This window comes from Heteronotia binoei, chromosome 21 (genome assembly GCF_032191835.1).
Source record: "Heteronotia binoei isolate CCM8104 ecotype False Entrance Well chromosome 21, APGP_CSIRO_Hbin_v1, whole genome shotgun sequence".
In the NCBI taxonomy this organism is placed as follows: Eukaryota; Metazoa; Chordata; class Lepidosauria; order Squamata; family Gekkonidae; genus Heteronotia; species Heteronotia binoei.
In genome coordinates this window covers 153,562,034-153,589,537 of record NC_083243.1, presented here as the reverse complement: position 1 = coordinate 153,589,537, position 27,504 = coordinate 153,562,034, and the positions used below count along the sequence as shown (strand labels likewise).

Here is a 27,504-nt window from a genome sequence, read left to right as displayed (position 1 = left end):
CCATAGGGTGGGGCTTCTACAGAGACTGCACATGTGTGGACGGTTGATTATCTTGCCCATTTTCAGGGTGGCACCTCTAAAAGGCACTGTTCAGATGAGCAAAGTTGTCGTGGCAGGGCATAAGAACGGTGGCAGCAGATATGGTGGACCAAGACTGTGAAAGGCTTTGTATGTGATGGCCATTACCTTGAGTTGAACCTAGTAATTACTGGGCAGAATTCTGTCAGAACACAAGTATTTAAAATGTTGCATCTTATACATAACTTCATCTCTCTCACTATGCAATGCTAGAATAATTTATTTAAAACATTTTTGCTGCCCTTCCACCTTGTCCCCAATGCAACAAATAAAAGATTAAAATATTTGAACATTTATAACATTTAAAATGATAAAATTCAATAAAAGCAGATAAACACCAGACCCAGGGAAGAGTGTTCTAAGCGGAGTGCATGAGTGACCACTCATTAACATAGAAAGCCTCGCTCGGCAGCAATCTGGAGCCATGCAGGGTCTTGTACTGCCCATTGCCAATTTTAAGATTACAGCAGTTACATTCTGTTCAGGATGTGAACTGCTCTACTCAAAAGTGTGGGGGGGGGGAGGGAATTAGAGGGAACATTGCCAATAACTATTACTGGAAGTATGCCAGATGAAACCCCAAAAAGTTTTCATCTGCTGGCAGAGTACACCAACAGAGGGAGACAAAAAAAATCCCCCTGGGAGTTCTGAAGTTTTGGTTCTGCAATCAAGAAAGTCCTTTCTTGGACTACCACCTGCCTAGCCTCAGTTGGTGAACAGGGCCTCTGAAGATGACCAGAGTAAATGAGTAGGTTTATATGAAAGAATGCAGTCCTTCAGGTATGTTGGTCCTAAGTGGTACAAGGTTTCAAAGATCAATGCTTGCACTTTGAATCAAGTCCAGAAACAAATTGTAAGCCAGCATTGATGGAACAAGACTGAAGTAATAGTTCCATTTATATAACACTTGAGTGTCCATAATGTCATACACATCCTCTGAGAAATACTTAGTACAACCTTGAAAGCTGGGTCACTGCTGTTATCCCCTTATTGCTGATGGGATGGGGGCTGTGGTTCTAGGCTATCTAATAAATTAATAGGTGAGGCAAAACTCGAATTGTGGACTTTGCAGCAAGACTTGTAGCATGACAGTGCTTTCTTTGAAGCTAGAATGTCACTAATTGTGGGTACAACTTAGATTTAAAAGATGGAAGAATCTGGGCTTGCAGATTTTATTGCTTCTGAAGTGCACATTTTCACAGGAGAAACACTTCTCAGCAATTCTCAAAAACGTTGATAATCTTACACATGCATCCCCTGGGTCTGACATAAGAATGGTTACAATGTATGCATAACTCATCATGTCTGTAATCAGTTCTATCTCACACTACCAGATCTCAGAGAGAGGCTGTGGAAACTGAATGGATGCCTGGAGGCAGTTTTGGAATGGATGAAGGCTAACACATTGAAACCTAATCAATGCCAGTTTGGTGTAGTGGTTAAGTGTGCGGACTCTTATCTGGGAGAACCGGGTTTGATTCCCCACTCCTCCACTTGCACCTGCTGGCATGGCCTTGGGTCAGCCATAGCTCTGGCAGAGGTTGTCCTTGAAAGGGCAGCTGCTGGGAGAGCCCTCTCCAGCCCCACCCACCTCACAGGGTGTCTGTTGTGGGGGAGGAAGGTAAAGGAGATTGTGAGCCGCTCTGAGACTCTTCGGAGTGGAGGGCGGGATATAAATCCAATATCTTCTTCTTCTTCTTCTTCTTCTTCTAATCCTGACAAAACGGAGGTGGCTCCTGGGTTGGGGAGATCTGACTCTGGAAATTAGTTATCCTCTGTTCTGGGTGAGTTTGCACTTCTCTCCAAAAGATCAGGCTTGTAGCTTGGGGATGGTCCTGAACCCATAAACAGGTAACAGCAGGGGTTGAGGTGCTTTTCACCAGCTTCTGCCCTTCCTGGAGAGGAAAAACCTTGCCACTGTTGTGCATGCGCTGGTAAAATGTACATTAGATTACTTCAGTGTGCTGTACATGAGGCTGCTCCTGAAGACTATCCAGAAGCGCAAGTTGGTACAGAGTGAAGTGGGTCATGGAATTCCATCTGAGGGAAATATATTATTTCTACTTTGATTTGGCATTTTTCTTGTAATAACACTAGGATAACTTATCTTCACTAACCAGTGAAATGCCTTTATTAGAAAAAATGTACAAAAAATAAATGAATAAAAAAAATCACAGTTCTACAATTTCATTTGTTACATCAAAATCTTACAAATGCCCCATCCAGCACTGAACTGCTCTTTTCTGTCATTTCTCATAATTCATTTCAGTAGAGGGACATATCACCTGGTTACTAATATGGAAGCTTATATACAGAGTTCATAGTCCAATGAAAAACTGTTAAATTAAAGCCTCATAGAAGTTACATATAAATGTATTCCATAATTCAAGTAAAAATCCAAGTTATTTCAATGAAATTTTATCTTAAGAATCATTATTATATAAAGGACACTTTCAATAAAAATCACATTTTTACTTAAAACATACTTTGTCCTTCATGCGGAAGATGTATTTTATAGCTGTATACATTCATTTTGTTACTTAGCTCAATATGTCAAAAAGTTGGTAATTTTAAAACTTCCAGTTTCTTTCAAGTAGAGCAATTTCACAGATGTTCAAGTACAACAATTATTGCTAAGATACACATAGCATGTGTGTATCACACCATCCTCTAACAAAAGGAACTAGTTCCATGCATGGCATTTTTACCTCAGCAAAAATCAATATTCAATAAATGTCATGAATAAAAGACAGCTGTACAGATTGTACTTTACAGATTTTGTTCTAAATTTTTAACAAAATAGAGACATCTGCCTTTATCCTCTACAATTATTATATTTTTTAACAATAATTTATTCTGTTCATAAATATGGGTAAGCTTCATTTGCTGTAGTCCATTTAATAATTTACATAAAGCACTCTCAGGTCCAAACTTGTTACATAATGTTTTTAACATGCGATATTTTTGTTCACGGGTATCAGAAGGATAATCGTGGGTTATGATGTCTATGTCATTATCTGATAAACCGGCAATTCTCATAAGCACAGTCCAATCACGAACCAACACGTTATCTGCTAACTCTTCACAGATTTCGCTTAGCTCTAAAATAAAAAAATTAAATGTTAGTGAGTTCTAATCACTCAAATTACTTTAGTTGCATTACCCCTTGAAGTAATCTTTAGAACTTTTCTTTCCCAAGGCATTATATTCAGACATTCTAATATTAACTTTTAATCAGTACATTCAGTACAATTCAGTCAAACAACATACAATAGTTTTGTCAAAACCAAATGCAATATTGTAACTACTGGAGGCCCACGCTGCTTTGAAAATATGTAATTCTGCATCCACTGCCCTTAGCTAAGTGCAGTCATCCACCTGACCTCCTTCTCTGCCCATTTCCTTACTCCTTCCAAACTGCTGCATCAGGAATCATCTGCCCACACCTCTGGCTCACCCCCCCCCCACCTTGTAATTCTTCCACCTGTTTCCCTTGCATTACTGCAAAACTGCTACCAACTCAGATCGCCTTCTACCTGCCCTACCTCTCTAAGTAATTCAAGCCAGTGGCAGTTAGGGCCCTTTACTTGTTTCATTTCTTGGCAATAGCAAGGAAACTCAGCCAATTCCATCCAAAAGCTCCACCACCACTGGCACAGTTTCTCATCCCATTATGAGCCAGAGTAGTTTTTCAGTGAATCTATCAGCCTCCTGCATAAGACAGGGATGTTGGTCTAGGTGAACCATTGGCCTGATCCAGTAGAGCTCCTCTTTATTTTCTCCTGTTCAATGTACACAAAGCCACTCCTGCCATCCACTGAAACTAAAACATCCTATGTTATGGTGAATGTAGATTCACTGTTGCATCTCCACATGCACACTCAAACAAGTAAATTTAGAGGGTTTTCTCTCCAATTGCCATCAACCTTAGTTCTGCAGAGTCATGTCTCATAAGCAAAATTCCTCACAGACATCGCTTCTGGTGGTCAAGCACTTGGCTCCAGGACATAAAACATTCACCAAAACCTACTACTTTTTTATATAAGAATAAAACACTACACAGGACAAGCTCCTTAGAAAAAGTAGTTTTCAAGTTAGATTCTCTGCCCCTGGAAGATGCCGTATAGTGTCCACTCCACCTCTATTTGGGGATACAAGAAGCTAATGAAACAAAAGATGTTAGATAGCTATCCAGAGAGAATGGATTATTGTTTAGCATTCAACCCAGATAAGGGAGAGGTCTATTCTTGTCCTTGATTTTACAGTAACTAAACTCAAAGCAAATAGAATTATTTTTTGCCCAATACTTTATTGCTGGTCTGAAAATATTAAAACAACTCACCATCATAGGAAGGCTTAATCACTGCAGAATGTTCAGTGTTAGATGGTAGCACCTTTGACTGAAAGAAAACATCTGCCTTAATTTCCTATTCATTCCAGCAAGGCAACATATATACATTTTGCACTGATGAATGATCCTTACCAGACACATTTCAATTTAATACAACAGATTTGTGAGGGAAATGTGTATCACTAAAATAAGTTTTAAGCAATGTTTTCATTGCATGATGTAAAGTTTCTTCATAGTTTATGTAATGCCTTCAAAATATTCCATCTTGGCACAAAACCAGGTTTTTTTAGTTTGTAAAGCATCAATTGTATACCCACATGACAAACAAATAAACTCTGCTGTATTCTGTTTTTTTGCCTTTTGATGTTAAGAAGTAGGATATATTTATATCTAATAGCAACTACTGCTCTCTCTGCAGTTACTTAAATCCACAGATCATGTCTACATACAGACTAGGGACATTTAAAAAAACAAACCCTGGGGATACCCCCATGTAGAATTGCAGAAAAATATGAAAAGTGGGGGGAAATATAGGGGAATTAAATCCCTCAAACCAGAGGAGCTGCTGCTTGATACAAGAGATAGCAACACATCAGGTGGATAAAAGATAGGGTGCAGAGCAGGAGTGGTTGGGCAGGCCGGTGGCCAGAGATGAGAAAACAAGATGCACCCTGGAAGTCTTTGCAGGTCCCCACTTGTATACACATAAGTGTGTAAATAGATAATTATTTATGTTGAGTGAATCATGTTAGCTATATAGATGTCAATTCAAGACAGAAAGAAAAAAGTCAGGAGCCTATGGTCTCTCCCAAGAGGAATGCCCTCCTTTGGTGTTGAGATGGAAAGGAGAATAAAATGTAGGGATTATCTCAGTTATTTTAAAATTAAGATGTATTTCTTGGTTCATTTTACAAGAGACATGTTCTCCCTCCAGTTTCTGTGTCTCTTTGCCATACACAGAGACAGATAATCAGAAATACTTCCCCTTCCAGCATAGCAGCTTCCACACTAGTTCTTACATTTGACTGTACGTTGTAAGTGACTGGCTTGTCTGTCAGCTGAGGCAGAGGAGCACTCCCAGAGCTAGATGCTTCCTTTGTACAGTTTAAGGATAAACTGATACTCCCTGGCAAGTCAGAATAACTTGATACAGAAGCAGGATCAGCAAGAGATGGGTGTACTTCCTGGCTTTCAGTAGGGTGTGCGTCTGTGTTTGAGTTTTTCCTGCTTGGCAGCAAGTCATCAGTGCTATCAGCGCTCTGCAAACAAATAAATAGGTAACAAAGTATTATGATGTTTATGGTGTTCAAGGGTTTCTCATTTTCTGGTGTGCTGAAGTGCAAATGTATGAATGCTGAAGTGCAAATGTAGATTAAACATAAGAATGTTTGCATTTCCTTATTAATACACAACATCATCTATTTATTCTCTTTGCAGCAGCAGCAGGCACAATGCAGTGCTTATTCCCAGAATAAGTCTGAGCTATATGCATTAAATAAAGAAGAATACTCCTGCAAACATTTGTAGACTTGTTACAGCTTTTGTTCAAGCCAACGTTAAGATCAGTTTTAAAAATGGCATGACACTCTGGGTCACGACATCAGTCCTAAAGTCTGGTCTTTTCTATTGTTAAGTGCAAGGGTGGCCAAACTGTGACTCAGAGCTACACGTGGCTATTTCACACATATTGTATGGCTTTCAAAGCCCCCACTGCCCCATTGGCCAGCTTGGAGAAAAAGCATTTCTCTCTTTAAATCTGTGGCCCCCAACCTTTTTGGCCCCAGGGTCGGCCTGCCCACCATGGCCCCAGAGCTAGCAGGGTGGGGGCACCCAATTCAGCCTCCCCCTGCCCCCCAGTGGTGCCTCCCCCCAATTTCCTTCTCCCTCCTCCCATGCAGCCTCACTGCCCCCTCCATGCAGCCTCACCGCCCCCCCATTTTCACAATTTTAAGGCTGAGGAAGGGGCCGTGAAGCATCTCCCAGGTCGACACCCCCCCTGGCTGATCAGGTGATCAGAGGGGGAAATGCGGCAGGAACGGCAAGTGACCTGCTGAAAAAGTGGCGCTTCCAGCGCCGCTCTTGCACTGCTGTGTTTTCCCCGCTGATCACCTGATCGGCTGGGGGGGATTTGGCCTGGGAGGTGCTTCACGGCCTCTTCCCTGGCCTTAAAATGGTGAGAACAGGGGACAGGAGGCGCGGGGGAGGGCGTGGCAGTGAGGCTGCGCTGGCGGGGGAGTGGCGAGACTACGCTGGGGTGGGGGAGCGGCAAGGCCCTTTGAAAACAGGCTGTGGCCCAGTACTGGTCCCCGGCCTGGGGGTTGGGGACCCCTGCTTTAAATCACTTTATCAAGCCAGCTGGCAACTTGGAGAATGCGTTTAAAGTTAAAGGTTACTTTCTTTCCACCTCTCCCTCCCTCTTCTTCCCCCATCTATTTGCCTTCCTTCCTTCCTTCCTTCCTTCCTTCCTTCCTTCCTTCCTTCCTTCCTTCCTTCCTTCCTTCCTTCCTTCCTTCCTACCTATATCTGACATTCATGTCTTGAACCTCTCAAACATCTGATGTTTATTCTATGTGACTCTTATGTTAAGCAAGTTTGGCCACCCCTGGTTAAGTGGCTCTTTTTTCAGTTAGCCTTCTGTTTGGGGGAAAAAATGTAAAAATATTGCATCAGTGACACCTATATACTTTGAGACTATACAGAAATTTCAATGGTAACTGCAGATTTTGTGATGAACTGAATTTTTACATATTTGTTGGAAATGTGTCATAGTGAAAGTGTTTTTGAAGATAGTACCCTCTGCACAGTAGCTCTTTAAAATACGTATCTGTATTACTGCTGCTCAACTATGTTGTCTCTATAGCACAAAGATATTTGGTCACAACAGAAGAAATTTATAGTAATTGCAAAGATGATGGGAAACATTTTGATTAGTAATATGTTTAATGAACATAAGTTGTTGAAGACAATTCTAGCAATTTGAGAAATGGACTTGTTTTAGGATAGTATGACTTCAAAAGCTAAAGTTTAACTTCTTCCTTGGAAAGGACATTTACCCATATTCTATTTGAATAAGAGAGACTACATATTCTTGTTTTTCCCAGTTGGTTGTTAGCAGGAGTCATTTTGTAGACAAATAGGTGATGGAGCTCATCCAGGGATTGTTATGCAGCTGCACAAACTATTCAATAGACAAGAAGGTGGAACTCTCAGAAGGAGAAGGTGGAACTCTCAGAAAGGTTCAGGAGTTGCGCTCCTGTGAGCTCCCACTGAATCCGAGGCCTGGTTGCTAGATCTAAACAGGAGCTCAGCTGGGACCTGGCACCTCCTCCTACACTATTTGTAACCAGCAAAAAGCAGCACTCTGTCCTCATCCTGCCAGTTAAGTGATTCTTGAAGCTAACCCAGGCACAAATACTTGAGCTCTTGTTTTCAAGCTTCAGCTATCTAAGGATCCCAATTTTTGATTTTAAGATTTTCATAGATCTCTCAGCATGCCCTGCCATGCTTCCAAATAATCATGAGATCAGTGACTGACAACATGGGAAGGACAAGGCATTCTTTGCTGGCTGCCCCTTCTGGCTGTATGGAAATCTGCCTTTTCAGGCATTTCTATTAAACTATTGTTCCAGTAGGTTCCTCAGAGCCTAAGGGATGTATAGTCATACATTTGGACTCACGCGTCAAAGTGAAGAACAGCTGCCTTCATGTGAACTGCCTTCACCAAACACAGTTGTGAGGCAGTAATGTTGTCATGGAATACATCAGCCAGATGCTAAATCAGCAGCCACACATCTGCATAGTATTAACCAAGATACCATATTCCTCTACCCTCATCCCTCAAATGTTTCTGACAAGAACAGGCTTTCCCCTCTCTTCTCAATCACACAGAACCAACTCACTGGCAGCTGCTCCAGTTCACTCTTCTGCCACCCTCACCCATCAGCAACAGAAGTTGGCCTCAGAGCCCACCTGCACTAAGCCTGATAGTGTCTTAAGAAGAGACTCCGGGCTACATGGGAGGAAGAAGCCACTTCAGCAGATATCACTCCCTAATTCCTTCACTTCCCCTGTACAACACAGCACGTTATTCTAGCACTAGACAGCTGAGCAGGGGCAAGCTTTCTGCCTTGTGTCACTGGTCTTTTCTGAATACATGCATGCGTAACAGCAAAACAAAAACCAGGAGCCCTAGGGCACCTTAAATAAGAACAAAATTAGTCCATGAGGTTTGTGCTGGAAAAAAAAGTCTTCGAGGTGACACATGACTTCCTGTTTATTTTTGCTTCAATAGACCAACAGTGCTACCTCACAGGATTTATCATCATGAAAGACACAACAGGAAGCCTGTTTTTGTCTAGGTTTAGGCATTGCTAGGCCAGAAGCAAATCCCCGCTGCAGGAGGACTGGGGGTGGTATCTGAGGCAGGATGGCAGAGCTCCTAGGCAGCCTTTTCCTTTCCTCTTGGCAGCATCCAGCATGAACTGAGGACTGACTGGATGATCCAAAGGAGTGCTGCTGCTGGTGATCCCAGCTCCCTTTCTGGTCCATGTCCACCTTCTCCCCCTTCAGGCACTTCCAAAGGTGGTGCTGCCCCAGAGAAACCACTTGAGCTGCAGTTTCCTTTTCTGCCTTAGGCTATGGAACCTAAAACAGAACTGCATTAGCAAGATCTACTGAACACATGATCCTTTTTTAGACCATTCAAGATGGAGGAGTGGGGAAGCAAACATGATGATCTACTCGCTACAAGTCAGCCTGGCACTCTCACCAGGCCGCAGCTGGGCTTCTAGCCTCTTCCCAGCACTGCTTCTTCTCATGGCCCATTCTCATTGAAAAGACTACGCTTGCAGACTAGTTTGAAAAATACTGCTTCAGAGGAAATTTCCATCGCATTACGCCATGGAATGCAAAGCATTCCTGTATCCTTCCTTAGTTTAATTTGTCACTTAATGTGCTTTGGCTTGATTTGGGGGACTAAGAAATCCTGAGATGTGATGCTGGATAATGTGTATTTACTAACAGAGCAAGTCAATGCCACTCTGCTATTTTTGCTAGATCTGTCAACAGTATTTGACCCCAAAGACCATCAAATACTACTGGAGTATTTGGAAAAGGAACTGCAGTTACAGGGACAACCCTTCAGTATTTTTGGTTATTTCTGACAGAATATTCATGAACTATTTCTAACAGAAAAGCTGAGTAAACTGTCTGGGATCTTAAACGTAGGATTTCTCAGGGCTTTGTTCTCTTCCCTATGCTATATAATATTTATATGAAGTCACTAAATGGGATCATCAGTAGTTTGAAGCTGGCCATCATCAATGTGTTCATGACATATTGATGTCTTTTATGAAGCCTCCAGAAGAGCTGTCTCAGTTCTGAATCAGCACCTGAACACCAAGGTCAAGTGGATGAGGATGAAAGATACTAAATGTGGACAAAGCAAAGGCAATGTTGGTTGTAAAGCTGATGTTCTGGAGGCTTGGCCATGTTCAATGGATGCTGACTGTTATTAATTGATCAGGTACAGAGTTTGGGAGTGCTCTTAGACTAAGAACAATACATTGGACCTGTTGCCAGAAGAGCCTATCATCTTGTCTGGAAACCGTCCTTCCTACAAGACTCGGGGCTCAAACAGATATGGAATAAAATTGTTACAGACCAGTACCTAAATATGGTCAGGGTTCATTCTGCAAGCAAGGTTAAGGCACCCTTTTGTTGGCGTGATGAACACCTTGAGTGATAAGCAATTTTTAAAAATCTCTGGAGGGGATATGGATGGGACGCAAGGTCAATATGCTGAGAAGTGCCTCTGATTGTTCTTCTATTCCATGACAACCTCCAGCTACAAAACACAGAGGACTAACAAGGGAAAATAGAGATAAGAGCACTCTACTTGTGAACTTCCCACTCTACCTTCCCTCTTTCAAGGAAGACAAGTTGCCAAGAGTATCACTTAATTAAAAAATAATGGAAACTTACTTAATTAAAAAATAATGGAAACTTACCAAATGATTGTTGACACTTTTTTCTGGAGGTAAAAGAGAGAGAGAGAGAGAAGTGCTTATTAATCTTCCTATCAGAGCATAATATAGCAAAACATAGCTTATAAGTTTTGCAGTTCTTCAAAACATAGCTTATAAGTTTTGCAGTTCTTCAAAACATAGCTTATAAGTTTTGCAGTTCTTCAAAACATAGCTTATAAGTTTTGCAGTCTGCTTAGATGCAACTATTTCTGAGAATAAGTTAGAGACACTTAAATCAGAGAAAAGAAAGGTGAATGTCACAAGCATACATCCATCTCTATGCACTATGCAATTCACTGGTGCACCTGACAATTCCTATAGGCAAGCTGGCACTAGCTCTGAGCACTAGAGGAACATCCAGAGTCCCCCATCATCCCTTTAGCTCCATATCTTTTTTGAATGTTCAATCCCGCCCCCCCAAAAAAGTCACTTGCTCTCTGTTTCTTTACTTCAGTAGAAATCCCAAACTGACAATCCCCTTTCACCTTTTCCCCATTTAGAACCTAAGTAAATGGAAGCCTGAAAAAGAAGAATCCTGGTTACACAGTTCCCTAACATAACCACCAAAAAACATGCATGTCACTTTAATCAAAGACTACTTGATGAGAAGTTGTCAAAGGGACCTCCAGAATAGGTTGCTTTCATTCTGACAAATTCTACAACAGGCACACTGTTCTCCAAAAGTAGGCCTCTGTTTGTATACTATACATGCATAATAGAATCTCCATCTGAAGCGACTGTGCCTAAAACCTGAAATTACTTCTAAACTTGTATGTCAAAGAATTGTAACCAACCATGGAATTGTCTTTTCTGATGCATTTTAGATACTGATCTACTGCTACCACATTTAAATAATAGATCTTATATATTAAAATTCTGTATATTCTGTAATCATTATTTAATACATTTGTCTTTGCTCCAGCTCATTTAGCTATCATTATTCTAAAACATTGGGAAATTACCTTCCTTCCTGCAAGGAACACAGTGTTTCTTGCAAAAAATAACAATACCAATCACAGTCACAGTACTCAAAACAGCAACAGTGCATAGGGTAATGTACAATATTGGCATGTAATCAATGTAAGAAGGTCCTAAAAGAAAAAAAGAAACAAGCATGTAAAGATCTTGCTCATAACTTTTTATGCAAACTATTTAAAATGCCAAATACTGGAGAAAAAAAATCATTGCTTTTGATAATACAACTGTGTCTCTTATAGTAAGAAGAATTAGAAGTGGGAAGAGAGCCACAAACAGGAAAAGGAGGATTTCCCAGAGAGGTGGGTAGGATACTGCACCCTAAGTGTTCTCAACTCTGGGTTTTGCTTTAGGTCAAACCTAGACAAGACAAGCATGTACACAAACAAATGCTACCACTTCCCCAGGCAAGTACTGATAGGGGTGTGTGTGTGTGTGTGTGTGTGTGTGTGTGTGTGTGTGAAAGGTCATGTTCAGATGCCTCCATAAGTTTCATAGGTCTCTAAATATGATATTGGCTCTTCCAGTTTTTAGTGTGCCAGCAGTTCCATGTGAATTTTAGCTTGTGTGTGTTTATATTAATGGTGCCAGGGAACTGTCATAGGTTTTTTGCCTGCCGTGAATGGAGGCCGAGATGTGGCCTTCTCTCACACATGTTCATTCTTAATGGTCCTCAGCCCCTGAACTGCTTGGCAATTTTTTAGAACATCAACCTGCTGACCGATGTTACACTTTGGAAGAAAAGCTTCTCCCAGGCCAGACAGGACAACCAGGCCATAACTTGCCCACCTCTAGTTTAATCCACACCTCTTCCCTATACTGGAATGTCTGAAGGAATATGAGGCACCGCCAGCCAGAGAGTACCTCTATCAACTTCGCTGAGCAGGAAAAGAAGTTCATTTTTTTGAGCACGCTGAAGGTAGTTTCTCATGAATACTTGCAAGAGCCCTCAACAGCACTGAGAATTTAGCTGATTTTTGAAAGACTGAAGGACAGACATAGAATACATAGTAAAATATTCTTCTGGAATTATTTTCAAACTACTATCCCATCCCAGGGAGCTTTTGCTTGATGTAGTATCAAGACATCATCTCCAGTGTCTGAAGAAAGATTGCTGCCATTGGGGCAGAGCTTTAACTACCTGTCCAGCTTTTTTCTTCTTTGGCCACGTAAAATTAAAAAGAAAGCTGACTCCTGGAAGAAGGAAATGCCTGGGGAACAGACTGTTGCCACAGGGCAGAGCTTTTACTACCTGCTCTGCTGCCTTATAGTCCATTCCCCACTGGGTTACTTTGATAGCCTGTTATTGTTTTCTAATATTATAAGCTGCTCTGACTCTGCATTGAGTGGAGAAAAACCACTTTGGTATCGAGTTTGTAACACATTTTGTTTGCACAGACAACCCTGTAAAATTATAAGTGAAATGATGTTAAGCAGAGCTCATTTAAGTGAGCTTTTTACAGTGCATTAGAGTTTGGGTAGGATGGGCTTTATTTCAGAGAGGCGGGTTTAGACAGAAGTGCCTTTCCAACCACAGCAAGCTCCACTTTGAATATTCAGCAGCAGTATGATGGTAGTTGAAGGGCACAAGCCTTCCCTCTCTATTGCACAGGTAGCTTCCAATCTGAAAGATGGAATTCTACCAGCTTAATGTATGAACCTGAGTTACGTCTAGAAATGTACTGGGCATTATTAACCCATAACTAACTAATGCAATTCTACATGACCTGTAAAACAAGAGCTGTTCTGCCAGGCTTATGGTTGAGGACAGCAACAGTTCTCCATCTCTGACTGGCCTCCCCTCTCTCTCCTCCCTCCTCTTTCCCTCCTCTTTCTTCAAGCTTGACTGATATTGATATGCACCCCCAGAGTCTTAATGACATCTTTTAATGTACAGTTGATTGCATTTTTATTATATTTATTGTATGTATTCTGGGCTTTTTTGTAGCAGGAGCTCCTTTGCATTTTAGGCCACACACCCCTGATGTAGCTAATCCTCCTGGAGCTTACAGTAGGCCCTGTAAGAAAAGCCCTATAAGCTCTTGGAGGATTGGCTACATCAGGGGTGTGTGGACGGTGACTGAGTGGTAGAGCCCTGTATATATTATATTTAGATTTAATAAGGTTTTAATTGTATAATGTTTTTCTATGATGTTACCCACCCTGAGCCCTGTTCTGCAGGTAAAAGAGGGCTATAAGTCTAATGAAATAAATAAGCTACATCTACACACAGCGGCAATATGAACTTTTGTAGAGAAATTGCATTTGTAGAGAAATTGCAAGTAGTACCTTCACACTGCAATTAAAACAGATATTGTTGAACTTAATTGGATTACCCACCCATAACTTCACAGGGCTGTAGCCAAAGTATATTTCAAGTTTCCATATAGTTATTTGCCCCTTGTGTTAAATGCTCTCAGTATGAATTTTGCAATTTAAAAATCACACCTGCTATTGTAATTTGCCTGCTAATGTCATTTGTCATCTGAAATCACTCCACTTTCCAATATATAGGACTAATGGACTAACATTCTAGCTGCATCTGAAGAAATGAGCAGTGACTCACAAAAGCTCATACCATACCACAAATTTTGTTAGTCTCTGCTTTAATGCTTACAAAATACGACTATGTAAAAACTACAAGAATGGACTGGAAGATTCAGACATAGGGCCACCACTGCATAAAATGTTCTGGTCAGCTTTCTTCATATGTTCACTGCAATCCTAATTCTGGATATCAAGTGAGCCCCCACTAATGAAGGCAAGAGGTACACAACAAATCTAGAAATCAGCCTGTACATACTGTACCTGTAGGAGGTAGTCCACACTTCATGTCTGCAGTAGCATTGCAATTTTGCACTGTTACCTGGCCTTCTGGGCACCTATATGGTGGATTACAAAAAAAAGATACCCTGATCAACTAAATGGTGTTTATGCCTTCTGACAAATTATAGTATAAACATGTACTTACACACAGATGGAACTATCTCCTATATGATCAGGAACTGTATAACAACTAATACTGAAACAAAGTTGTCAGCACAATTCTTCTCAACGTTTTCAGTTAGCATCAGTATTTGACTAAGGCAAAAGACCACCTGTTATTTTACCACAGCCATTAATGCCACTATGCCACTATGTAGACAACAGCAAACTTTTAAAATTTCATAATTTAGTAGAAAAGGCAGTCATGAGGACTGTCTACCCTCTAGCCCTCCAGAAATCAAGGGCAAAACTTCTTCTGTAGGCAACCAGCTATAACTGTAGCAAAGGTCTTTGGATAACTGCCACCTTTGTATCCAAAGGTCTTTGGATACAACTACCTATCTTGCATGCCTCATAAGCTAAGAGGTATCTTCTCTATGTTATTTTATTATTGTGTTCAGGGACACAAAATCTACTGTCCATCCCCGGACCAAGGGAGGCCAGACTGTGTTCTACATGGGCTAGGGCCTTCTCAGTGGCAGCACCAGAAATGTGGAATGCTCTTCCGGTGGCCATAAGGGCCCTGCGGGACCTTTCTCAATTCCGCAGGGCCTGTAAAACCGAATTATTTTGACAGGCCTTTAACACCTAACCGGGGAAGGACTGCCATCCTACACTGCTGAGGAACTACACTCACTATAGGATCACTGTCAGAGGAAAGTTTTGAAGTTAGGAAGGAAAAGGAAAGGTCCCCTGTGCAAATACCAGTCGTTTCCGACTCTGGGATGACATTGCTTTCACAACGTTTTCATGGCAGACTTTTCACGGGGTGGTTTGCCATTGCCTTCCCCAGTCTTTTACACTTCCCCCCCAGCAAGCTGGGTTTTGAAGTTAACAATACCACAAATGTTTTAAATTGTATTTTACTGTATTTTATTGTTTTAAACTTTAATTGTATTGTCTGAATTTGCTTGTTAGCCACCCTGAGTCCGACACTTGTGGAGAGGGCGGGATAAAAGTTGAAAGTAATAAATGAATAAATACATTTTGCAGAATCCAGTTAGAGACACCTGATCTTCCTTTGAGGAGCAAGTCCAGAGGAAGAAAGCAGCAACTGAAAAAGTGCAGGACCCTTCCAATGGTGAGCTACATTTTGACAGTGAGAAGGGGCAACACTTAGTCCCCTCCATGAGGACCTCAACTTGCACTGATACAGGAAGAGGTGGTCCTTCCATTATGAAATGCTTTAAAGGTAATAACAACATGAACTGAGTGCAGAAAAAATCAGACAACCATTAAAGTTGGTCTACTATAGGTGAAATATACACTCAGAAACTGAAAACTCTGAGTATGAATGTGAAGACCCATGAATACTATTCAGAGCTTTTTTTGAGAAAGAGATGGATGGATACAAAAACCATTCACTGTGTCACTTCAGCTGATCTTGTAAGCGCCTGTTTTTTCAGTTTTAACATTACAAATAAGGAATGTACAAGGGAAACAACTTTTTAAAATTCAGGTTTATTGGACCCAAAAAATATAGGTATTTCCCGATGTTCCAAATATTGGGATTCAGTAAATATTCAGGAAACCCGAATTAATTTGGCTCTATTATACCCTATGGGGACCCTCCCCATAGAGTATAATTGATTTGGGGGTATCTGGGGCTGGGGGGGGGCTTTTTTTTTTTAAGGTAGAGGCACCAAATTTGCAGCATAGCTGCTGGTGCCTCTCCTCAACTTCCAAGTTTCAAAATTTCCAAGTTTCAAAAAGATTGGACCAGGAAGTTCAATTCTATAAGCCCCAAAAGAAGGTTTCCCCCCCATTATTTCCAGTGGAGGGGGGAAGCTTTTAAATGGTTCCCTTTAAATGGCTATGCGAGTCAGCTCCAAAGTGGTGCATTCACCCACCATTCGGACGAACTCACCTCTTTGGGGCACAGCTCACAAAACCCATTTAAAGGGATCTGCTTGATGTAGGGAAGTCTTTTGTTGCAGTATGCACACCTGAGAGTGCACACCTGAGAGGTGGGGCAGCAGGAGATGAGAGCTCCATGCTGCCTCAGCTGAGGCTGGCACCTCTTACAACTTGCTGCAAGAGGAGCCCACCAGCCATTACATATAGCTGAGCCCAAATAAAAGCTGAACTTTTCCCACTTTTATTTGGGTTCAGGTATATCGGCAGCCAAATCAGATTCTCTAATCTTTATTTGGCTGAATAATCGTTATTTGGCTGAAAAATACCAATAAGTTTTTTTTGAAGTATTTATTCAGTTCAGTTTATTCCAAGTGTCTAGAAACAAATACATTTCATTTTCATTTTAGGAAATTACTCTGTTCAGTAACTAGGCTATAATTTCTGGGAAGCTCTTGTCTCTTGACTGTCTCCAAAAATGCAAGGATATGTGCTGCAAGGAGAAACAATGAGATACGTGCTGCAATGAGAAACAGCTTTAGTTTGTTAGGTGAGATTAAGTCAAATCAAGAACGTTATGCAATGCAGAAGTGAAACAACAAAGTTGGAAAGTATATACTAATATACCAGGGGTGGCCAACGGTAGCTCTCCAGATGTTTTTCCTACAACTCCCATCAGCCCCAGCCAGCATGGCCAATGGCTGGGGCTGATGGGAGTTGTAGGCAAAAAACATCTGGAGAGCTAGCATTGGCCACCCCTGAAATATACAGTATAAACACTATATAGTGGCAAATTAACATGGTTTAGTGACCATATTAACCAACTGATATGCATCACTGTTTAGGAAATATGACATACCAATAGCAAACTTGATTTTAAATTAGACTTTTTTCTTGGCAAATTAAATCCTGGTTTAAAATTGCCTTGATTTAAAATCAGTCTACTCTGAAGTCAAACATATCCTAGCATAAGACCCAATGGTATATATTATACAAGATAACAAAGTTTAATACAAAAGAGAACCACATAAACTCATGAAAGGTAATAATAAAAAACCATTAATATACATACTCTGTCTTGCATTTTAGACATTCCTCACAGTCTGGAGGACAGTAATATCCATCATTACACTGGCATTCAGTATTACTCTTTACAGTGCAAGGTTTCACCATTGTCGTACCTGAAAAAGTAAAATGGGAAAGTTTCCTTATTTCATTAATTGCAATTTTCTCTTTTTCCATCAAGCGTTAGGATACACAAGACAATAAATCCAAAATACTAATTCTTTCTCTCTGCAGGAGCTAGAAATAATATTTCACACGCACACATCACCCACAGATTCCCCTGAGTGGAGTATCAGGAAAATCTGGTGAATGGGTTACAGCAGTGTAGAACAAAAGCTTCAGGTAGTCCCACCACTAAGTTAAAGGTTTAAACTGATAGTGCATTTCCTTAGCAAAATGTTACGGAAAGCAGTGCATAATCTATCTGAAGAACAATGCTGAGCTTTTAAAAACCTAAGAGCAGCAAGTAATATCTGTAAAGATAAATTTCAAATCTATACTGTACCAGATTTGCATTCAGCACAAAGCAGGCATGTATCAAGACCGTTTTCATAAGCAGTATAATCCTCTCCTTCTGTGCAGGCTACACAATGCCCCAAAGTATGTGGTATGGTGCAGGGTTCATCAACATGGGTACCTATTAATCAAGTAACCAAACATTTAGATTTCTAGTTCAGATTTTATTTCAAAACATTAAATTTGCTTTAATTGCTATGTGGATCTTACTGTCTGTTTTTTTTAAAGATTCCATTTTGCAAGAGCTGTCCACCCATGCATACAGTCCAAATATATTAATGGTTACACAGAAACAAGTCCTACTGTATTCAATAAGACATATCACTAAGCAAGAATATACAGGTTAGTGGCAATTCCACACATATTTACTGGAAAGTAGATTCTACAAAACTCAGTGAAACTGATTAAAAGTAAACTTGCATATGATTGAGCTGTTAACCAATTACCAGTCCTGCACATAAATCTGGAAATCATGCTAACCAACTAAAGCTCACAAAATCACTACTATATATTTTTAGAAATTATTTCAATTGCTGTCCTAGAGTGATAAAAACACAGTCACTGCACACAGACCTATAATCTAAAAATGCTACATTATCTCAAAAGAGATGGAGATGTTCTGCTGCAAAATCTCAAATTGTTCTCCCTCCCTCCACTCCCCAAAATTAGTGCCCTGCCTGAACCAAATTGTGTATAAGGATGGTTACAAGTAATTTACAACGATGCTATCAGCACTGACTACTCACTCTACAAAGGAGTGTGAGGAAGACATGGAGATATGTCAAATACAGACGTTCATGCAGCTAAAAGTAGTTTTAGTGAACTTTAATAACCTAATCTTTATTTGAATCTTCTGTAGCAGATGATGCCATTTTACCAATGCATTTATCACCAGCAGCCAACACAATGGGAGACACTTTCCTACCATTACTGAGCAGAACACAAATGAAGGGAGGCCCTGACTGATATCACAAGAGGATGTTAAAGACACGGGGCATGCTAGGTCAACATGGTAAAAGTCCGTGGCTGCTGACTGGCTAGCAGCATCCAGCACATACCATAACACAATGTCCTATGCTAGACAATGCTAGCTTCAGCTGGAAGTTCAAAACTGAGTCCAACCGTTCAGTGCCAACCAGAGGGTTTAGGCAGTCTGGGGCAGAAGCAATGTTGGGGGCCCTCCCACTACCACTTTCAAGGACTCACACATTTCCTGGTTGAGTTCAGGAACAGATCCAGAAATCTGATAAACTATCATTTTTCTCATCTGACATGAGATTGGATCCAACCACTTTTCCACTGGCAAGCCAGTTTGGTGTCGTGGTTAAGTGTGCAGACTCTTATCTGGGAGAACCGGGTTTGATTCCCCACTCCTCCACTTGCACCTGCTGGAATGGCCTTGAGTCAGCCATAGTTCTGGCAGAGGTTGTCCTTGAAAGGGCAGCTGCTGTGAGAGCCCTCTCCAGTCCCACCCACCTCACAGGGTGTCTGTTATGGGAGTGGAAGGTAAAGGAGATTGTGAGCCGCTCTGAGACTCTTCGGAGTGGAGGGCAGGATATAAATCTAATATCATCTTCTTCAAAGAAGGGAAGAAGGGGTTCCTTTGACTACCGAAAGGGCTGTTTGGGAACACAGGACCTGCATGAACAAAAAGCATGTGATTTGGGGGTCTAATAAGGGGGGGGGGGGGCTGGCAGAAAATTAATGAAACTTGCACCTTCAACTTGCACCACCAAACCTGATTAATTTTCACATTCCCCTATGATATCACTACTTAGTTCCTTTGTGACATTTTCCTAATCCTTAGCAAATAATGTGCCACCTGCATCACCTGTTCTACTTTCAAATTCTTCCGCCATTCAAACTGATGCAGTTTGTCTCCTCTTTGATTTTGAATCCTTTACTTCTTTTTTTGTTGTTGCTCTGGACTGATAAATGCACTTCATTTTTTTTTTAATCTTACACAGGAATAAAGTAGTGCTTCTCCCAAGTACTTCTTACAAATTCTAACCTCTTGGTAAGAGCTGCTGTCACCCATCAGCCTTGATGATGATGATATTGGATTTATACCCTGCCCTTCACTCTGAATCTCAGAGTGGGTTACTGTCTCCTTTACCTTCCTCCTTTACAACAGACACCCTTGTGAGGTAGGTGGTGCTGAGAGAGCTCTCACAAAAGCTGCTCTTTCAAGGACAACTCTATGAGAGCTATGGCTGACCCAAGGCCATTTCAGCAGCTGCAGCTGGAGGAGTGGGGAATCATCTTCCCTAGAAATTTTAGCTGGACTTAGTGCCTGAACTCTTCCCTCAAGCCTGGAATCTTCCGAGAGGAAAGGCTACAGTTCTGCCAGAGAATCCTTCCTTTAAGACTCCTCTGTTCTTTCTCTTCTCCTTATAATGAGCCCTGTAGTCAGGGAAACTTGTCCTGGGCCAATTATAAGTCTGCCTAGCCAATCTTGTTTCTGTTGTTTTCCAGACATCTAAAAGTCAGGAGGTAGGAGGAAGAACCAGGATGAGCTGCAAGAGGAGATTCTGGGAGTCTTGGTGGCTAATTTCAGTTTACTTCAACATTTATTTATTTTCCACTTTATTTGTGCAAATTCAAGACAGCTAACAACAGCAAAAGGGCACAGATATTCATGTGTCAAACAAGTAAAAAATACTACACAAAAGACAGTACACCAAGTTATGCACTGCCAAAACTACTCTTCTCCAAATGCCCTCTGGGACAGAATAATCTTGCGCATTTTCCTGAATGCAACAAGGAAGATGTTCCCCATACCTGATTAGTAGGCTATTCTAGAGGAACAGACCTACCACAGAAAAACACCCTTGACCATCATAGGTGAGGGTACCGGAGAAGGCTATCTGAGGAATGCAAGAAGCACACAGGAGTATACTGAGAGATGCTGTTCAAGCATTGGGGTATCATTGTACTGAGTGGGTAATGGCAATGAAACGCAAACTGTTACTCACTAATGCTATATATTTATAAATACTGTGAAAAATGAAATAGAAAGTATTAAATCTTAATTGATGCAAGACTCCTGTATTTTACTTTGGGGAGAGGAGAAATGGCATGGCATCACCTGACAAGTGAGTCCCACACTTTGCGGGGAAAATTGCTCCGATTGCCCTATTTCTGAGCACTTTGCTTCAAATAGGTAAACCACTATCCCTAGTACAACTCACATGTATTAATACAGAGAACCTATCTTCTTATTGTATGTTATTTATAGTCCACCTTTCTCATTGAGACACAAGGCAGATCACACAGTGCAAATCAATAGGATGAGACACTTAAAAAGCCACATCATATTACTAATACCACAAAAGAAGGGGTTTCAGCGTGGATGCAAGCAATCAAATACTGCTACAAACAGCACCATGGAAAACAACAACAAAATACATATGCTTAAATCCTTATATAATTTAAACCAGTGTATACAAAGTCATCATACCTTCCCTCCAAAGAAAATACAATAACAATTCATTACAAATAAATCGCTTCCACAGTTTCCAATAGAGGGATAATAGTGTTCAACAATTCCTTCCTTCAATAAATAAAGTTCATAATACAGTCCATGAAAAGTTCTAAAATTCTTTCAAGCAGGAAGGACCAGGAAATCCTTACAGCCTTCATAAGACGTCCCCTCTCGATTTCAAGATGTTTCAATACTGGTCTTCAGTTATCAGGCCGTCAAACTGGAACCCGATTTCAATGACTTCCAACACAGACTCAAGGTTCATAGCTTACCTATTGATCCTACTGTAAGCTATGAACCTTGAGTCTGTGTTAGAAGTCATTGAAATCAGGCTACTAGGATAACAGTAGTCTGACACTAAGCATAAATATTCAACATCATATGCTAAGCAACACCAAAAAAATTCCTTATATAGAAAACAATGCAGTGAGAGCAGGATTATACTTTGTGCAGTACTACAGGCCACAGCCCATTCCCTTTATTAAAGAACTTTCCTAGCCATTCTTTTACAATATAGTCCTCTAGGACAATTCTGTTTTATATAGTTTATGGAATAACAGAAGTATGAGAGCCTTTCTGACCACCTCAAGCAGACTACTCCACAAGATGGGAGCCGTGATACTGACCCATGTTACAGAATCATTGCGCTTAGATAAAAACTAAGAAAATGGGTGTTGCATTAAAAAAATTGGATTTTTTTTGGAATTAGCCTTTGTTTCAACTCAATTTATTTGCTGAGTATAAAACCACAGTATGACTACTTACCCATAGGGCAGTTTTTGCAGCAAATCCCAGAATAGTAATATTCTCCATCACCACAACTGTATTGCAATGGTGGAGATTCCACCTAAAAATAAAAAAATATAGAGATGGGCTTTAAGTGAATGCAACCCCCATAGTCACTGTATTACCGAATCTTAGTATGAGAACTTTTGCACGGTCTTGGTTTCAAGTTGTTACAAGGCTAACACGGTGTTCACAGATCAACTTAACATTTATTTTCAATACTAGAGAAATATTTTTCCCATCCCTGTTCGAACACAAAACAAACCAGGTTTTAAGTAATCTTTTCCATATATTAAATTATATCAACAGTGTGATGTGGTGGTAGAAAAGGCAAGTGCAATTTTGGGCTTTATCAACAGAAGTATAGTGTCCAGATCATGTGAAGTGATGGTATCGCTTTACTCTGCTCTGATAAGACCTCACCTGGAGTATTGTGTTCAGTTTTGGGCAACATTTTAAGGATATAGACAAGCTGGAACGGGTCTAGAAGAGGGCAACAAAGATGATGAGGGGGCTGGAGACTAAGTCCTATGAAGAAAGGTTGAAGGAGCTGGGCATGTTTAGCCTGGAGAGGAGGCGGCTGAGAGGTGATATGATCACCATCTTCAAGTACTTGAAGGGCTGTCATGTAGAGGATGGTGTGGAATTGTTTTCTGTGGCCCCTGAAGGTAGGACCAGAACCAATGGGTTGAAATTAAAAGAGTTTCCAGCACAACATTAGGAAGAACTTCCTGACTCTTAGAGCAGTTCCTCAGTGGAACAAGCTTCCTCAGGAGGTGGTGGGCTCTCCTTCCTTGGAGGTTTTAAACAGAGGCTAGATGGCCATCTGACAGCAATGAAGATCCTGTGAGTTTAGGGGGAGGTATTTGTGAGTTTCCTGGAGGTCCCTTCCAACTCTATGATTCTATGAAATACATTATGCAAAACTCTTACTGACACCTCAGAGCATCATCCTAAGTAGAAAAGCTAGGCCACAGATCCACAATATGGTGCTCGGGGCATCATGGCACCAACCGACACCTCTCCTAGTACCCACCAAGAGTTTTAGCAAGGCTTCTAATGGACTACTGGAGATTTAATAGGTGGTGTGGATCTTTTTTAAATGTTGCTTTGGCAACAGCTGCCAAAATAGCACAAGAATCTTCATTCAGTAACCGAAGGCAGCTGTGTTAGCTAATGTTTATGCCTGGTTCCACCTTCTGCAGCAGCCATTTTGTAGGAGTACCCACCTACCATGCTGTGTCAGAATTCCAAAGGTGCCCACAAGCCCAAAAAAGGTTTGGAACCCCTGGACTAGACATATACTATTAAAATCTCTCTGACATCTTCAAGATAGCTTATTTTAAAGTTTTAGGCCTGAAGCCAGACAGAGGCTTCCAACTTTTAGTGCTAAAGTGGGAAGAGCAAGAAACAGGTCATATAGAAATAGTGAGATGCATACATCCACATAGCTGCTGCAGGGTACATATACTAGCATCCATGTATAGAGATTCATGACACAAGCAGTGAGTGCAGAAAGGGACTGGCAAGGAATGAAACTAAATCCCATAGAGTTTATGGGGATCACATGTGCAGAAAGATCTTAACCCATACTTCCAGTATCCCAGCAACACAAATGGGGGACCCAGTCTGCTTCCCACCAGCCCTAGGAGCCCAGCCTGGAAGCTGCAGCCACTGGACCTGGCATCATGGTAGCCTCTGTACAATTCAGCCAGACTTTTCTCAGAGGGAGGCTGCTAAGGGGAGGGAAGGAAAGAAAGCTGGAGACAGGGAAGCAGAGAAAGGCAGATTGGCTGGGAAGAAGAGAAGCAATCAGGAAAAGAAGAATGGCTATAGAAACTGCCAGGAAAAGAAAAGAGAAAATAGCAGGGAAGAGACACAATTACAAAAAACTTCATTAATATAGACCCAAGGCTGGTCATACACATTTTAGCTAACTTGACCTCTGCCTTTAGACCAGTGGCCCCCAACCTTTTTGGCACCAGGGACTGGTTTTGCAGAAGACAGTTTTTTCAAGGACCAGTGGGGGGGGCAGCACTGAGGGTTTTGACACCCCAGGCTCCCCCCCCCCACCCACACCACATTCCTCTGCCCCCCACGGGGGTCTTTAAATGGAGGGGGGAAGACTGGAGCTGTTTCTGCCTCCCCTTCCCATTTAAAGAGTCTATAAATGAGGGGTAGGCTAAGATCACAGCAGCACTGCCCCTTCTACTGGTCCGGGACTCTGCAAGGGGAGGCAGAGTTAGGCCGTGCTGCTTCTTTAGTCTGGGGCTGTTCTGCCTCACTCCGCAGCCCAGTTGCTAGCAGGCCACAGACCGGTGGTTGGGGACCCCTGCTTTAGACAAGTATCAGTCATTTTAAACACATTCATAGAAGCTCACAGTTTTATGCCACCGGGAAACTTTAAAGGGTCAAGAAAATAAGATCACTTTTACTCTCCAGATTTACTCTAGTCAATGTACAACTTGTTATAAAGGTGCAAATAAAACAAATCAGAACAAGTAACTTTGCAGACAAATATGTTGAATTCGAAGGGGCATTTTTAATTTATAAGCCATATTAACAGCTTTGACGTGAAATTGCTATTAATTAATTGCTATTTTGCTTGAGCACCTGCAGAGGTCTTTCCTTCATCTCTGGGTAAGAACATATACCACAGCACAAGGCTTTTAAGTGAAAGAGTTCAACCTCTTGCCAGGATCAAGTCCCAACTTCTCTCATGTTCTAGAGATCAAGACTTCTCTGCCATTAAGAAGCAAATCAGGTGGGGAGGAGGAGGTTCTTAATTGTTCTGTACTCAGCTGAAAAGTGAAAACAAGGATGTTTGGAACACTGTAAATTCTTTGCCTGAAATCACAAGTTACTGATGTAGAACTGATTTTCTCGTAGTTTAATCCTTAAGAGATTTCACTTAATTCACTCACCTAATTTTTACTGGGAATAAAAACATTTTTCCCTTGAGTGTGGTTTGAAATAAGGTTGACTTATTTATTTATTTATTATTTATTTAGGCTCGGGGCGTCTAACGACATTTTAACGTCAAACAATAAAACAGTAAACAAGCAATTACAATTATCAATTAAGCAGTTAAAACAATTTAAAATTGTTTAAAAGTATTAATACAATTTTAAAACAATTTTTGGTGCTAAAATAATACAGTACATTCAGTGGTGTTGGGCATCTATGTAGTTTGGTTGAAGGCCAGTTGAACTAATGTTGTTTTGCAGGCCTTGCAGAACTGGGCAAGGTCCCGCAAGGCCCTGACATCTTCTGGGAGTTGGTTCCACCAGTGGGAGGCCGCAATTGAGAAGGCTCTTTCTCTGGTAGCCTTCACTCTCGCCTCCCTTGGTCTGGGGATTGACAATAGGTTTTGTGATCCAGATCTAAGTACCCTCTGGGGAACATGTGGGAAGAGACGGTCCCTAAGGTAGGCAGGTCCTCGGCCATATAGGGCTTTAAAGGTAATAACCAGCACCTTGTAGTGAATCCAATACTATTGGCAGCCAGTGCAGTCCCCACAGCCCCGGCTGTATGCAGTTCCGCAAAGAGAGGCCCAATAACAGCCTGGCTGCCGCATTCTGCACCAGCTGTAGTTTCCGGATTCGGGACATGGGCAGTTCCATGTAGAGGGCATTGCAGTAGTCTAGTCTCAAGGTGACCATTGCATGGATCACCGTTGCTAAGTCGCTGTGCTCTAGGAAAGGGACCAACTGTCATGCCCGCCTAAGGTGGAAAAAGGCGGATCTCGCAGTGGCTGTTATCTGGGCCTCCATAGCCTATGTGGGCTCCAGTAGCACCCCCAAGCTTCTGGCTTTGGGTGCCGATATCAGTGGCGCCCCATCAAAAGCTGGTAAAGGGATTTCCCTTCCCAGGCCACCATGGCTCAGACAAAGGACCTCTTCATCGGATTCAGCTTCAGACAACTCAACCTGAGCCACCCTGCCACGGCTTGCAGCACCAGGACTAGATTTTCTGGGGCAGAGGCAGGCCGGCCATCCATCAGCAGATAGAGCAGGGCATCATCAGCGTACTGATGGCAACCCAGTCCAAATCTCCAGACAATCTGAGCAAGGGGGCGCATATAGATATTAAACAACATCGGGGAGAGCACTGCCCCCTGAGGCACTTCAAAATTAAGCGGATGTCTCTGGGACAATTGTCCTCCAATCGCCACCCTTTGTCCCCGACCATCAAGGAAAGAGGAGAGCTATTGCAAGGCCAACCCTTGAATCCCCGTGTTGGTGAGGCAGTGAACCAGCAACTGATGGTCTACCATGTTAAACGCCGCCGACAGGTCCAACAACAGTTTGGTGTAGTGGTTAAGTGCCAGTTTGGTGTAGTGGTTAAGTGTGCAGACTCTTATCTGGGAGAACCGGGTTTGATTCCCCACTCCTCCACTTGCACCTGCTAGCATGGCCTTGGGTCCAATACTGCTGACCCGCCTTAATCCAGTTGTCGCTGAAGATCATCCACTAAGGCGACCAGCACTGTCTCCGTCCCATGGCCTGGGCGAAAGCCAGACTGGTGTGGGTCTAAGACGGAAGCGTCCTCCAGAAAGCTCTGTAACTGCAGCGCTACTGCCCTCTGAATGATTTTACCCAAAAAAGGGTAAATTCGAGACCGGCCAATAGTGTGTCAATTCGGCCGGGTCTAATGTTGGTTTCTTTAAGAGGGGATGGACTATCGCCTCTTTGAGGGGCCTTGGGAAAAGCCCCTCCAAGAGGGACCTATTTACAATATCCCATACAGAATATTGAAGCGCCATTCGGCATGCTTTAATCAGCCAGAATGGGTAAGGGTCCAAATCACATGTTGCTGGGCATACAGTTGCAAGGATGCTGTCAACTTCCTCCAAGCTGAGTGTTGTAAAACTGTCTACAGCCGATCCAGAAAACAGGCACAGAGCCTCAAGCTCACATACTGTTTCAATTGTGGCAGGAAGGTCGCCGCGGAGCGACAATACTTTATCCGCTAAAAAAGTTGCAAAAGCCTCACAGCCGATATCCAATTCCCTACGATTTGGTCTGCCGTGTGGCAGTTGTAAGAGTCTGAATAATACTAAATAATTGGGCCCAGCGTGAGTTCGCAGATGCAATCTTGGCTGCAAAGTAAGCTTTCTTTGTGGCTTTGACTGCCACCTCATAGGATCTCATATACTCTCTATAAGATGTTCTGGTTGCTTTGTCATGAGTCGGCTGCCCCTGCCTCTCTAGCCGTCTGAGCCTCCGTTTCATCAGCTGCAATCCGTGTTGTACCATGGTGCCATCTTTAAACGGGGGCACAGAGGGCGCCGGGGAGCAATCTCATCAATGGCCATGGTGAGCCGATTTTGCCATGACTCGACTATGTCATCCAGCGAGTCGCCAGGGGGCCAGGGATCTTGC

General features: G+C 41.9%; 1 protein-coding gene across 1 annotated transcript in view; it reads right to left on the bottom strand.

Moving 5' to 3' along the window:
* Positions 1-2,186: 2,186 nt before the first annotated feature.
* Positions 2,187-27,504, bottom strand: part of LOC132589439 (tumor necrosis factor receptor superfamily member 10B-like) — a 29,082-nt gene continuing 3,764 nt past the window's right edge. The window contains exons 2-10 of the mRNA XM_060262168.1: positions 22,100-22,181; positions 17,840-17,971; positions 17,342-17,450; positions 14,239-14,312; positions 11,418-11,546; positions 10,438-10,460; positions 5,449-5,688; positions 4,421-4,478; positions 2,187-3,179 (exon numbers count right to left, since the gene is read on the bottom strand). Of these exons, the coding sequence (XP_060118151.1) occupies positions 2,848-3,179; positions 4,421-4,478; positions 5,449-5,688; positions 10,438-10,460; positions 11,418-11,546; positions 14,239-14,312; positions 17,342-17,450; positions 17,840-17,971; positions 22,100-22,181 (1,179 nt within the window). The 3' untranslated portion in view covers positions 2,187-2,847. The remainder of the gene's footprint in view (positions 3,180-4,420; positions 4,479-5,448; positions 5,689-10,437; positions 10,461-11,417; positions 11,547-14,238; positions 14,313-17,341; positions 17,451-17,839; positions 17,972-22,099; positions 22,182-27,504) is intronic.